The sequence below is a fragment of the Macrobrachium rosenbergii genome, chromosome 15 (assembly GCF_040412425.1).
Source record: "Macrobrachium rosenbergii isolate ZJJX-2024 chromosome 15, ASM4041242v1, whole genome shotgun sequence".
In the NCBI taxonomy this organism is placed as follows: Eukaryota; Metazoa; Arthropoda; class Malacostraca; order Decapoda; family Palaemonidae; genus Macrobrachium; species Macrobrachium rosenbergii.
The window spans coordinates 43,274,390-43,290,120 of record NC_089755.1 but is presented as its reverse complement, the minus strand read 5'-3'; the positions used below and the strand labels follow the sequence as shown (position 1 = coordinate 43,290,120).

Genomic DNA, 15,731 nt, shown 5'->3' with positions numbered 1-15,731 from the left:
TAGGCCAACACGGGCCCTTGCCCAAAGACGGGCTGAGTTGTAAGCGTGGTGGCGTTAACGGGAATAAAAAGGCCTAGTATGGACCTATGCATCTAGCCCATCCTTCCCGGATAGGCTAGCACAGAAAAATCATTTCACAGGCTTAACAAAATAATAATAATAATAATAATAATAATTAATAAGGCCACCTGTAAAAAAAAAAGCTAAGATTGGGACTCATTTATGTCTTATATTAACAACAGCACTTTCGATTTACGTATACATCAATGATGACCAATATTTAAAAATATTTTCTTATTTCTGCGACCAGCAGTCATTTCCACTTCAAGGGCTTTCTATTTACTATTTTATTTCTTTTTATGAGCAAGCCTCTATGTAGGCTATTACTGAGCTCGGCCGAAAGATAAGGAAGTCTTTCGGCAGGACTAAATTATCTCCAAAGCATCGTGGTAGCTTCATTCTTAACCGAGAGAGCCCGGACCTCAAATGACCAAGAAAAACAATAAAATAATTCGAGTTGCTACGGCCGCGCCCGACAAGTCTGGAAGTTCCATTATCATGCCCTGGCAACCTACCACGGACGGCGGTGTCTGAAGAACCCTTGGTAACTTATCCTCAGCGACCTTATAAAATCAACAACGTTCGCTGCTGTCTGAAACAGGATTTATCTTCAGAACTAAACATCGATTATAATAAGTGGTATCTGGTGCTGTTGTCCTTATTTTGGACAACTGGGGATCAGACGAGATTGAACTCTACGTTAGACTGTTATCATATAATAATAATAATAATAATAATAATAATAATAATAATAATAATAATAATAATAATAATAATAATAATAACAATAACTGGCGAAATATTAATGACAGGTCTGAACACCTTGTTTAAAAGTATTCTAATCGTCAAAAGTCACGATGAAGAAATAGACAAAGGGACAAACATTTATACAAATAAACTACCCCAGAAAAATCTATTAACATTAAAAGGCCGTATGAGGATGCTGCATAAAAACACCTTGAAACAACGGAGAAACAAAACGAAGGCACGGGGAGAGTGGGGGGGGGAGGAAGAGACATCCCCTACAGCCACCTAGCCCGCCCCACTAAGCTCCTCTCGACTCTCCATACTAGGAAAATAAAATATAGAAAAAACGGTGATAATGATACAATAATACAAATTATCCAATTACGAAATGGGCCGGGACATGCGGGGAAGGGATATGCGTAGGCAATGCATTCGTGAGGTTGGCGGGGAATGCAAATGCATAAATATTGCACCCTGCAATTATGCCTCCAATGGAAAAGTGCACGATCATCGTACGAGTTCTTGTGGTTTCTCATCATGGAGGGGGAGAGGGGGAGGGGGAGGGAGAGAGGGGGGAGGGAGCAAGGAGGCTATAATCATTCTCGAGACGATAACGATTACCTTTAACAAAAAGTCTTAGCCAACATTCATTTTACATTCGAGTGGGCGGAGCGCATTCCTGCCAATTCCTTTGAATGCGAGGAGAAGAGTTTTATCATTATACCTGTATGTTTCCTGTTTGTTAAGTTACTCGCTTTAATTCTCCTACTGCTCTCTACTGCCCACCTTTGAGGCATACAGATGGCTGGCTCGAAAAACAGAGGATTAAGAATGCTTTAAAGATAATTCTTAAGAATGCTTCAAAGATCATTCTTAAGAATGCTTTAAAGATCGTTCTTAAGAATGCTTTAAAGATCATTCATAAGAATGCTTTAAAGATCATTCTTAAGAATGCTTTAAAGATCGTTTTTAAGAATGCTTTAAAGATCATTCATAAGAATGCTTTAAAGATCATTCTTAAGAATGCTTTAAAGATCATTCTTAAGAATGCTTTAAAGATCATTCTTAAGAATGCTTTAAAGATCATTCACGCTAGTGATGCCAAATCATTTAGGCTTTCATCACCATCTTCTGTAAAGCATTTGGACCACGTGGTAAGGCATACTAGCGATCATTCAACTCTGTTGCAGTTTATCACCTCCTTCGCCTGTTTATCGTAAGAAATCAAGTGATTAGAGAGAGAGAGAGAGAGAGAGAGAGAGAGAGAGAGAGAGAGAGAGAGAGAGATTCCACTCGATCTCAGTTTATCTAAGCCTTCGACTGTTTATCGTAAGAAATCATCAGGTGCTGATATGTGAGAGAGAGAGAGAGAGAGAGAGAGAGAGTCATGAATGTGACGGACACAAAATCTGTAAACAAGCCAGGGAACGGCAACATTATCATTTTTCTAATCTAAAGGGAACCCAATGAAAAAAAATCCTATCAATAAATACAATGTTCTAATATTAACTAGAAGCATATTTGTGTTAAAATTCTTATTTCACTATAAAAGCCACAATACTAGTAACAAGAGAAAACTACTACTACTACTACTACTACTACTACTACTTATATTAATGCTACTAATGAGTGAAAAAGTAAGTATACCTTAGTTTTACCAGACCACTGAGCTGATTAACAGCTCTCCTAGGGCTGGCCCGAAGGATTAGACTTATTTTACGTGGCTAAGAACCAATTGGTTACTTAGCAACGGGACCTACAGCTTATTGTGGAATCCGAACCACATTATAGCGAGAAATGAATTTCTATCACCAGAAATAAATTCCTCTAACTCTTCATCAGCTGGCCGCGGAAAGTGAACTCCGGCCCACCGAATGGCAGTCTGAAGCTCAACCGAGTCGGCCAACAAAGGGCTACTATTGGGTGAAAAAAGCCACAGTCGAAAGCTCCCTTATTTTTATCCTTTTTTTGTATCTTGAAAAACACAGTCTATCATTTACATTATTGTGGCTTTTTTCACTCATTATTTTCCATCACAATATAGTGACGCGTCACAGATAATGCTACTAATAGTAATTCCAAGATAATGATATCAGAGCAATTAAAAAAAATCTGACAATCAATGCACAACACGTTGCGTTAGCTTCGGTGACCACAGTAACTGCCAAACCAATTGACGTAAATCAATCAATCAGTCTACGCTATCCTGTTCAAGTAGACTTGAACGTAGCAACAAGGGTGAGATCATGTTTGCAAAGGAGATATGACACCAGGAAACAGATTCATTCTTGCATTTTAAGTCGCCAATTCTTGTACAGTACAGGCATGACCGAAGTAAGTCGTTCAAATTCGCCGTCGTGTCTCAACATCTCGAAACATGGACGACTTTGTATGAAACTATGAAACAGGTGCACTCTTGCATTTTAAGTCGCCAATGCTTGTGGCATGACGAAATAATTCGCTTAAATTCGCCGTCGTGTTACTATTTTTAAACAAAACGCGGACGACTTTAACTGTGCATCAATATAGACATAATGTATGCAAAGGGAGTTACGAAACTACGCAACAGATTCATTCATGTATTTCAAGTCGCCAATGCTTGCGGCATGACCCATGTAAGTAGTTCAAATTCGCCGCCGTGTCTCAAGATCTCGAAACAAAACGCAGACGACTTTAATTATGCATCGATGCAGACATACAAAAGTATGGCAGCAAGATTACAGATGACTAGAGTAAGGGAGCTTTTCGTTACAGCGACCTTTATATAACCACAAAAACTGAAGACGACTTCTGCTGCCGCCAAATGAATCAAGTTCTTTTAAACAGTCATAATCACGATATTCCTCAAACTTTAATTTTCAGTTTAATTACACTTTATGACGTTCCAAACTCAAACTGATTTATTCTCGTTACATTACTGACCAAGTTAACTGTTATTAATATTAATGTATACTGATGTATGGACTGCTTTTGTGAAGTTAAGTATTCACTGAATTCATCTCAAACCTGCGACATGAATAACCAACAAACTAGTACGCTACGGAACCTATTATTCTGCAGGTCCCCCCCCCCCACCTTTTTTTTTTCATTAAATCCGACTTATTCCAAATATAAGCTATACCTGGCTACTTATTTCATCGCCGGACTAACCAGTAGATGAATGAGGAGCGACAGAGCCCTTCAGAAAACAATGAAAAGTGTCGAAGTTAAGTAACGGCAAAATGGAACCAACACAAAAACAAATGAAAACAGATTCTGGAGGAGTGATGGAAGAGTCTTTAGAAAACAATTACAAGTGTCGAAGTGAAGGTGTGACAAAATGGAATCAAAATAAAAAAATAAAAATAAAAAGAAAGACTTAACGAAAAGGTAAAACGTGAACTTGCCTTCTTCAGCGTCCTTAGCCTGTGGCGAAGTTTCTGCAGGCATCCCGTATCCCTGCTGAGCATCTTCTTCTTTAGCATCCGCACCCTCACGACGGCGGACACCCACCTCAACCAGAAGCTCTCCTGGTCCTGGCCCGTAGAAGGGCAGGAGGAGGAAGAGGAGGAGGAGGAGGAGGAAGAGGAGGATGAAGAAGAGGTCGTAGACTCATGGTCCTCCCCAGAGCAGGTCCTTCTGGGAAAGTTGCTCACCTCCTTCACGTTCCTAGTCGCAGCCACAACACCGCCCAAGTAACCGAAATCGTCCTCGTCCTTGACTTCATTGTAGAAACACAGGGCCGATTTGTCTAACTGCGCTGGTAACTGAAACACTTTGTTCATAATGCAAAGGAACTTGGCGACTAAAACAGTGGGTCAGTCCTCCTTCAATTGGGACAATTTCCAGTGATGAATTTCTCCTTTCTTACGATTTTAGCACTATATTCAATTCCAGAACTGCGTGGTAATTAAGCACAAAATCCTTGATTTCTCTTTCTGAATCAGTGATTTCCTATCCTGTGGAAACAAAACCAAACCAAGCGGACAATAAGAGACTGTCCATGATTCATGGTATATACACCAACAGCACAATGCTTACACAGTACTCCAACTTTTTATACGCAAACGAAATTAATCACTGAGAGACTATTTTGGATTACGTTGATAAATGCCCACACCATCCAAAACAGCTTGCCCAAAATGCCCAGAATGCAGCTGTGAAATAGCTGACACCACAATGACCGTAATGTAAATAGCAAGAGCTATATATCTTTGACTTGCTTTGGCTCTTTAAATGAACGCACGCGTCACAGCTTAATAATTTTCGCCACAAAATTCATGCCCGTTTTGAAAATCCCATTCGCTGCCAACTTGCCACACTTTCGTTTTTCTATTAAAAAATGGTATATACTCAAATCACGACAAAATACCAAAGGTGACTGGAAAATCTCTAGGCTGCAGAAACTTTTTTTTTGCTGATAAAGTTTCACCTATGAAACGTAGAAAGGCGAATTAACAGCTCTAGCCCATAAATAAATAACATAAGAACATTTATAAAGTTCGAACAACAATCGCAAGGGTTAAATAGGTTTCCTAAATTGAAAAACTGAGGCAAGAACAAAATGGAAAAAGGAAATAATAATGACCAGACTAAAAGCAGATTCATAACACGGTGCACCGAAATTGGATGAAAGTAGGAAATTGCTAGAAAACGCCAAATCTTTCAGGTACAATTACTCAGAGAATAATTAGAGACTTTAGGCTAACAAAAGTAGACGGCCAGGCATGGGTTAAGGAAGAAAGGGTGGTGGAGGAGGAGGAGGAGGAGGAGGAGGAGGAGGAGGAGGGCAACTTACGCAGCAATACTTTAGGCTAACAAAAGCAGAGGGGCAGGCATGGGATAAGGAAGAAAGGATGAAGTGGAAGAGGAGGAGGAGGAGGAGGAAGTATAGTAAGAGATGAGAGGAGGGCAGGAGGCAGGAGGAAGAAGGAGGAGGATGAGGAGGAGGAGGAGGAGGAGGGCAACTTACGCAGCAACAGGAAGACAGCAAGCTGCCTGGGTGTAGCAGCTACCCGGCGTCAAGATTCTTAGCGATTGAAAGCTTTGCTTTGGAGTGTTAGGAGACGATTGCCTATTCATAACATCTTGACCCGGTAGAGTGCTAGAATATATCGGAGGAGGAGGGGGAGGAAGGGGTGCAGGGTAGAGGGATGGGGCGGAGGGGAGGGGAGAGGGAGCCAAAAAAGCGCCTTCGTCTGCAGTATTTCTGATACCGACGCCGACGTCAATCGGTTGTCCGATTGCGGCCTCTCAAAAGCAACCTCCGTCTACACTAATTTAAAAACACTGAGAAAATTATATAAAACTTGGACACCTGGCACTTATACGTTCATATTTGCTGAGAGAGAGAGAGAGAGAGAGAGAGAGAGAGAGAGAGAGAGAAGAGAGAGAGAGATTAATGACGAGGTCAGACACTGTACATGCATGGGTTCTCATGAAAGATACATGAAAACAAACACACACGTGTGCACAGAGCGATGATTATCTGCTCTAACCAAAACTACCCCATACAATCGAACCACAATCTCGATGGGTACCTTCGCCTGGCAAGGACATTAATTCTTCCCTGGCAAAGATGCCTTGTACTCTACCGTTAAGGGCGCACGCGCGTACAAATGAAAATAGTCCGCGCTATGTATAATCTCATGATTACCTAAACAACATGGATCTGAAATGATGATCAGCACTTCCATCAAGCTCTCTGGGTGTATGTGTGTGTGTGTGTGTGTGTTTGCGCGCCCACACGCATAGTCAAGTCTGGATTGCTCTGATATAAGATTTCGATTTCTGCTGAGACCAAAATTTCTAGACAGACTCTAGCATTTTAATCGATCAATCGTTCTCTGTCTGGCTCTATTTGGCTTATCAATACCGTCAGTATAACAGACATGTTCGCCATCCAGCTTGTAGGACTAACGGGGAGTTTCGTTTTTCCTCACTATTTTCATTTTTTTTCACGAAAAGTGCCTCGTTTTAGCCAGACGACCTTCCTTCCGGTCAGGAAGTCCGTCGCCAAAGGGACCCCGAGAAAAAGTAATACTTATGTACCTACATTTATTAATAAAGTTGTCGACAAAATCTTTCAATTTTTCATCGGTTTAGATAGCCTGAATTTCCAACAGACATTTTCCAACCCTTTCAAGTTAAATACGGGAATTCCATGACAGAGATATAAAAGGACGAAGTCTTTTTAAATCTTGGTGGCAACAAAGCATTTGAAGAGTTCAGGGAAAAAAAGAAAAAGACATAAACTCAGCAGTTTCTAAAGCAGTTTAATTTGGCGTCAGCAGCTGAATGAAGCCAACGTCCTGTTCTAAGACGGTGGCCCCCAGTGATTTTCTTCTCGATTTTTTTTCTTTTTTTTTTCTAGCAAGACAGAACACAAAAAGGGTATGTTTGCTTTGTGCGACCAACAAATTTTTGTATGGCGGTCGCTCTCCTGGTTCGGGTCAGGATCGTATAGATTCTCTGGTTTGTTGGAGCTGGTAAAATTTAGATTTGTTAATTTAAAATAACTCCGTAGATATATATTCAACGAAATGATCTGATATCAGCCAGAGCCTGGAATAAACTAATCCATTGTGCCAGAGAAATTAAACTTAAAAGATATCTTGAAGAGTAAAAATATTCTCCGGTTTACTGCAGCTGATAAAATTTTGATTTGAAATTTAAAACAACTTCTCCGAAACACACGCGTCGAAATAAACTGGTAGTAGCCAGAGTCGGGAACAAATCAATCCAATAGCCTATTCCAAAGAGATTAAACTTGAAAGATGTCCTGAAGAGTATACCGATTCGTAATTTAAAACAACTCCCTAGAAACATTTGAAAAACTACTCCAATAGTCCAAAGAAATCAAACCTAAGTGATACCCTTAGGAGTAAAAATAATAAAAAATGACAAATATGCTTTAAGACACTTTTCCAAATAAAAACAATCTCGTTCATAAGGCGCGGAAACAGATGTTAAGTCATAAAAAATCGACCACAACATTTTCGGAGTATCCGTCCTTGCTGCTCCACGAGGAGAGAGAGAGAGAGAGAGAGAGAGAGAGAGAAACTGGTCTTCTTAATATTTTTTAATGATACTCCTACGTTAGGAATATTTTTTCCAATGTATCCGGCCACGTAATAACAACTCAACCCCCCCCCAACCGATATATACTCCGTAAGACGAGGGGGTCTAACCTCCCCCATTCCCCCACCCCTCCCCACCACCTACCCATATCCCTCTGAGAGATACCTCAAAGAAGGTTTCTCAACTTGAGGGACTCAGACATTAGTCAGCATTCTTCCAACTACGTCATCTCGAGAACACACACACACACACACACACACACACATATACAGACACGCACAAACACACTCATGCACGCAGCACCGTCTGGAGAGAAGGCAGGGAGTGGAGGAGGGAGGAAAGGGAGAGGGGGAGGGAGTCGTCCCCGTCTCCTGAAACATTCCACAAGGTTGACCTTCCCCTTCCCTCCTACGTAGCCTCACCCCCTCCCTTCTTCCCTCCGCCTACTGTTATCAGCCAGTGTCTAGACAAGCGGAGAAGGAACAATCGGTGCCCGAGTTAGCTGTCAGAATTCATTATTTAGGGAGGGAAGGGGAGAGGGAGGGGGAGGGGGGGGAGAGGTCCTTCTCGAACAGGGCTTTAATTAACAGACTGAGGTCTGTTGGGAGCAGCTGAGTCCGACGTCTTGAAGTTACACACGGGATGATGCGGCTGCCACTCTTCCAATCTGTCAGTCAGTCAGTCAGTCAGTCAGTCACCCGATCTGTCAGTCAGTCAGTCAGTCAGGCAGTCACCCAATCTGTCAATCAGTCAGTCAATCATCCAATCAGTCAGTCAGTCAGTCATCCAATCTATCAGTCAGTCAGTCATCCAATCAGTCAGTCAGTCATCCAATCAGCCATTTCCGTCACCAAGAATGATCTGAGCGCTCGTCTCATTCAAGTGGGCATGGACACGTATTCGAACCTCACATTACTTTCCTTGAATTCAGGGTGCCTGAGCACACCGATATTCAAAGCTGGTCTTGTTTCCCCGAGAGAGAGAGAGAGAGAGAGAGAGAGAGAGAGAGAGAGAGAGAACGATTATCGTGTAAGTCAAAACAACAAAGAGGCGGTCTACAGACAAGCGCTTGATCAAAGGAAACCAAAGGCACGGCGTGTCAGGAGGAAGGTAAAGAAAAAAAAAATAAAAAAGGGGATCAGTTAGGATAAAAGTGCACAACGAAGCAATATGAAAGAATAACAACAATAATGGGAAGAGTGTTGCTTCCAACTGAAGAGACTGCAATCAAAATGGTCGTAATTCTGCTTAAGATTACCAGTATGATTTCCGAGAAAAGAATCCCCAACATCATCATCACCACCACCACCACCACTGAGGTACTATTAAAAAAAAAAGAACAAAACACACTCTATAATGGAAACAGTAACAGTAAAATGAACATATTAACTAAACAAAATTTCATCACATTAATTGCAGTACTATCTATCACAAGTGAACAAAACACACTCCATAATTGGACAGGCAACGGCAAAATGAACAGAATAACTAAACAACAGCATGCCTCATCACATTATTTACCAACTCCTCCGTTTTTATCCGTCTACCGTGTCCTGTTCCTTCTGGTCTATCACCCCTGCTATATTTTTTTTTTTGTATCTATCTTCTATACCACTACGTCGTTCTAGACGGCAGCCCAGACGCCCCACATACACCTGTTCATTTACCTCGGCCGCTCATCTTTCAAGCGCCATTTCTACTAGCAGGCCCTCCACCACCCACGGCCCCACCCACCCCTGTTTCTTTTTAGACCTAAATATAGCAAAGTTCTTTCCGTCGCCACAGGCCCACCACCCTCGTTCCCCTTCCCCCACCCCCTCGCTCGCTCGCTCTGTGCGCGCGTGTGTGTGTGTGTTTCTGTCTGTCCCTGTCTCTCTCTGACACACATTTATTTATTTATTTTTAATCTATAAAATCTTGTCGTTAAATTCTGTGTGTATATATATATATATACACATGCACACACACATATATATACACATACATATACTTACATACAAACATACATACATACATATATATATACATATATATATATATATATATATATACATATATATATACCATGGAGTTTGTTTACATAGTTTAATAAACATATTTTTCTTCTCACACATACTAATATATATATATATATATATATATATATATATATATATATGTATTATATATATATATATATATATATATATATATGTATATATATATATATGTATATATATATATATATATATATATATATATATATATATATATATATATATATATATATATATAATCACGTGAGTCTGATTTACCTATCTCTTTACGATGACGCAATCGTCGTCACTGGCCCCTGCGTCCTGTCTGAACCTTGGACGCATCGATTACATCGACAGTTTTCCTGGAGCGAACGATCACAAGGCTGCATCTACTATTTTCTGATAGATATAGAAGGATAATTTTCAAATACGTGTAAACTTTTGCTAATGTGAGATGTAGGTAGTCATGCCTGTATTTTACAGATAATGCAAGTGTAGTAACATACATACATACATACATACATACATACATATATATATATATATATATATATATATATATATATATATATATATATATATATATACGTGTGTATATATATATACATATATATATATATATATATATATATATATATATATATATATATAATATATAAATCTACACACACACACATATATACAGTAGCCTATGTATATTGTCTATAAAATATGCACTTTTGACTTTTAAAAGGGTTCCAAATAGCGTACAACCACACATACTTACTGGGTATACGCATATTGCCAATGGCTAATGTCTGACTCAAAGAAGTACATTTAGCAAAACGTAAAGAGTTACATTTCCGCATACATCATACATGCAACCAGCGTGCACGCCATTGCAATGCAATGAGGGGGGGGGGAATAGGATAGAGTGAGGGTTCGCCATTTCTACTTATACATAAGACACTTTTCTAAAATTCTGTAACTGATATCCTGAATGCCTGTTCAAGAGAGAGAGAGAGAGAGAGAGAGAGAGAGAGAGAGAGAGAGAGAGAGAGAGAGAGAGTCTGTACACCCCTTGGTCCAAAGTAGCACGACCTTCGTTATCGCCAAATCCAGACTTACAGTCAACATCTCGAGGAATGACGTAATGCTCCTTTCCTTACGTAACTCCGGGTGTTTGTGTTATCAGCTATTCCGTCTGTATTTCTCGTTCCGCCAAAGAAGGTTCCGCGGTGGCCTTCTTGCCCTGACACACTTGGCTCTTTTGGTTTGTTCCCCATAAATATATCAACATTTTTTTTCAATAGGAATAATAGTTGTATAAATACAAACCACATACGTTTTATTAACATTTTTTTCAATAGGAATAATAATTGTGTAAATATAATTGTACAATTATTATTCTTATTGAAAAAATGGAAGTAAGTAATTGGTGTATATTATCTACTAATCCTCTGGAGCTTTCGGATTTTTCACAAATTCTATATCAAATAAAAACTAATTATAATTTCATTCAATTATATCTGAGTGGGGAGGATTTCGTAACCAATAAATTGTATTCCGATAGAGTTAATAATAATAATAATAATAATAATAATAATAATAATAATAATAAAAATAATTTCGTTGTCTGATATATCAAAAAGTATTCAAAGTTTTCGAGAGACTCTTCAGTTCATGTGCAACAACATCACCATCAACAACAACAACAACAACAATAATAATAATAATAATAATAATAATAATAATAATAATAATAATAATAATAATAATAATAATCAAACAAGCTAACCTGAAGGTTTGGCCTTTCAATGAAAAAAAAAAAAAACTACCCACACAAATTACCGTCGCTGGCCAAATTAATATTTTCTACGCTGCGTATCAATAAAAAAATAAGTCCCAATCATGATGACATTTCGAGTTACAGTGAACTGCTCCCCCCCACCCCAGCACCATCAAGGAGGACCCAGGCTCCAGACACCAAAATATTTTTGTGGTAAACCTACATAATAATATAATAAAAAAAAACCCACGACCTCATTCCAATTACAGGACCAAATACGATACTGAGGAATATAAACCAGGACGCTGATATACGAAATCTGTCCGACTAAAAAAAAAAAAAAAAAAAAAAAAACCCTGATAAAAACCATTTTTGTAAGGCTGATACAGCGCTGAATAAAGCAAAGATACTTGAGGTCACAGATAAGGCAATCAAAAAGAGACTGGACTGTCCGCATCAGCAGACCAGGAAAAATTAATGTTTGCGAGGCAGTTATCGGTCGTTATGTAACCACATATAAGGCAGACTGAAGCGTTAGACTGTACAAATTCATTCAGATTCTTTACTAAACTAACAAAAGTAACTGTTCTTGGAATTTTTTAAAATTTTAGAATTAAATCTTATATAAACAATCACAATCCGAAAAACTGCATTCAAATAACTTCATGAGCAATTTAATAAACATTAACAAAAATTAAAATTCCCTTGCAGTTTTACAAAATTATTCGCACCAAAACTGAGTGGAAAATTTCAAGCCAGGACACAAAAAATGCCATGGAAATGGTCATATAATTATAATAGTTTTTTCTTTTTCGTTGCCATATTCCCCTATGAAATCTATAACCGCAAGGAGCATGACACTAAATCAACCTTTAATATTACTACTACCATTAATAATAATAATAATAATAATAATAATAATAATAATAATAATAATAATAATAATAATAATAATAATAATCTCTTTATATCATACGCCCTTTCTCTAGAGAATACGGTTACATAGGGTGCTAACATTCCGGTTCTCAGCAACAAGTACCTAAATTCACTGGTCAGGTCAACGAGGTCAAAACAGATTTTCCGGTTCTCTTGCTGATGAGGGGAGGTCATTAGTTACTGAGGTACAGGTAATAATAATAATAATAATAATAATAATATGTTTCAGGACACGGATGCCTGTATTATTAAAACAACGCCTTGAAGATATGAACCTATATACCTAGACACCCCAGTTGTGTGTTAAATGTAGCCAAAGACTCCCCAGATCTGATCGTTCTAGTGTAATGGGTCCCAATCTTATTCTTTGGAAGCTTGAATTTCAAGCCAATGGCTTCTGCGGGCTTGTTCCATACGAATGCAGTTCAACTTCTGAATAACAATAAAAATAATAGTGACCCATCCAAACATATATTAAAATAAGACTCCTAATGATGTAATTTTTTTTTAAAATTAATTATTCTTTTTCCTTATTTATGAAAGTAAGGCAGGATATCACAAAACTCCTGACTTAGAAAATAGGACAGCCAGTACAAAAACGCTGGGAGCCTGGTGTTACGCTAGGCCTGTGCAAGAACAACTAAAATGAAGTTTAGTCTACGAACCTATAATTCACTGGCCATGTCTTGTAAGGGCATAAGTTTTAATTTGACAGTCTCACATATTTCTCTCGGTGATAAGGAACATGTCCTAAACTTAAAAATCAACAGGTGCCTTTTTTTAAGACATCAAATGTCACTCCAATGCTACAGGGCAACTTTTTAACAGTCGCAGGATGGAAATTTTTATGGTTGAAAAAAAATCCTCTTACGAGCTATGTATCTATGAACGAGAGTTCAAACTGCTTTAGAAATTAACGACTTACTGAATAATAATAATAAATAATAATTATCAATAGTAATAATTAAAAAAGGAATATTTTCCATTTCTTCTTTAAGGGTTTTTGTTACTTTCCATAACCTTCCGTTTCTGGGGCAATCGTGTCTCTTCCGTGTGGGCTAAACCTCACCTAGAATATTTCTCCCCCAAAAGCAATCCGATTTCCCGTTCCGTCGGCTTTCAAATAATGGCTAAATCGAATCCTCGAAAAGGTATAATGTTCTTCGGCCTGAAAATTACATCTAATCATACTTAATCTACGCTTGCGTGCTTTCCCCATTGATGAACATTTATAAACATCTAATAATCTTCTACTAAGGCATATTGACGGTTACGAAAATATGAAGACCGAGTGGGATACTTCTTTACTCAAACAATTTTTTTTCAATACACGTCAGTCACAGCAACCTTTTGAGATATGGTAAATACAATATTTTAAGCAGTTTACGCTTTGCATGAAACTCATACAAACGTGAATAACTGTTTACTCCTGTACCATGTACCGACGATAGCTAAGGCTAGAAAAGTAAACCTTAGTTTAACCAGACCACTGAGCTGATTAACAGCTCTCAGGGCTGGCCAGAAGGATTAGACTTATTTTACGTGGCTAAGAACCAATTGGTTACCTAGCAACTGGACCTACAGCTTATTGTGGAATCCAAACCACATTCAACCGAGAAATGAGTTTCTATCACCAGAAATAAATTCCGCTAAGGCTAGAGATACAGGTATGCTCGCCATCCACTAACTCATCTCAACAGTGACACTAATTTACAAAAAAAAAAATAAATAAATAAAATAAAATAAATAAATAAATAGATAAAAAAAAAAAACAGTATAAATGAACCTTTAATCTTTCTCTGACACCACAGAAAATCAGTTTTGTTTTGCCGGATGTAATATCTTTCATGAGGAAATCAAACCGACGATAGTGATCCTTAGGCATCTTATTGAAGCAACAGTCTGTGACAGACTAAGAAAATCGGGTGTGTTGGCCTGATGTAATATCATAATTTACGAAGAAATCAAATAGAAAGTAATGATCATCATCTAGCTACGGTTTACGACAACGCTGGAAGTGGAGATTTTCCACCTGACGAAATAATACTAAATTACGAAAGTTATTATTATTATTATTATTATTATTATTATTATTATTCATAAGACATTGGAGAGATAATACTGAACCCTAATCATCCTATCGAAGTATTATTATTATTATCATTATTATTATTATTAAGAAGACATTGGAGAGATAATAATGAACCCTAGTTATCCTATCGAAGTATCATCGTCATTATTATTATTATTATTATTATTATTATTGTTATTGATCAGATGACATTGGACAGATATTACACTATTATATTATTATTATTATTATCATTTATCATTCAGACGACATTGGACAGATAATACGGAACCCTAAACACCCTATCGAAGCATTATTATTATTATTATTATAATTATTATTATTATTATTATTATTCAGACGACATTGGACATATATAATGGTGAACCTCAAACATCCAACCGAAGTAACAATACTTCACAGACGACACGGACTAAGCCGTCTCGCATGAGACGTCACGTCACTCATTCAGCTTACGAAGAAACCGCCAAGATATTAACGAACCTTAAACACTCAATCGAGGTAACAACACGCGAGACAGCTCGTGAAAGCGTGAGCGAGTCTTCCGCCCTGACGCAACGACTGAGTGAAGAACACGTGAAGAACAAGTGAAGAACGCGAGGCATTTATCCTTCGAAACAATGACGTGGACTTTCACGATGAAGAACATAACCGTTCACCCAAGGCGAGCAGCCTTTTACCCGGTATCGAGAGACGGGTCCTGTGAAGAATCTCAAGGCGATGGGGGAAACAGTTCTCCTTCGTCAGGCATGCTTGTACTCTGAGACCCGGGTTGGGAAACGGGTATGTTGTTTACTGACACATGGCTGATTCTTCTTGGCAACCCTGCTTATCTTCTGTAATTGTGTGTATGTGTGTGTGTGTATATATATAAATATATGTATGTATATATTTATATATATACATATATATACATATACATACATATATAAATTTGACTCACATCAGGATCGAACCCAGGTCTCTCAAATATGTCTAAATTTATTTCTGTGAAACACGTGATTGTGTACCGATTATTCCCTATAATATATATACTGTATACACACACATA

General features: G+C 38.2%; 1 protein-coding gene across 7 annotated transcripts in view; it reads right to left on the bottom strand.

Moving 5' to 3' along the window:
* Positions 1-15,731, bottom strand: part of LOC136846600 (uncharacterized) — a 729,131-nt gene that overhangs the window by 62,458 nt on the left and 650,942 nt on the right. For 2 of the 7 annotated variants that reach the window (XM_067117480.1, XM_067117481.1), the window contains exon 2: positions 4,194-4,745. The exons of the other annotated variants lie outside the window; for them this stretch is intronic. In XM_067117480.1, coding sequence (XP_066973581.1) covers positions 4,194-4,571 — 378 coding nt within the window. In that variant the 5' untranslated portion in view covers positions 4,572-4,745. The remainder of the gene's footprint in view (positions 1-4,193; positions 4,746-15,731) is intronic. 7 annotated transcript variants of the gene reach the window in all.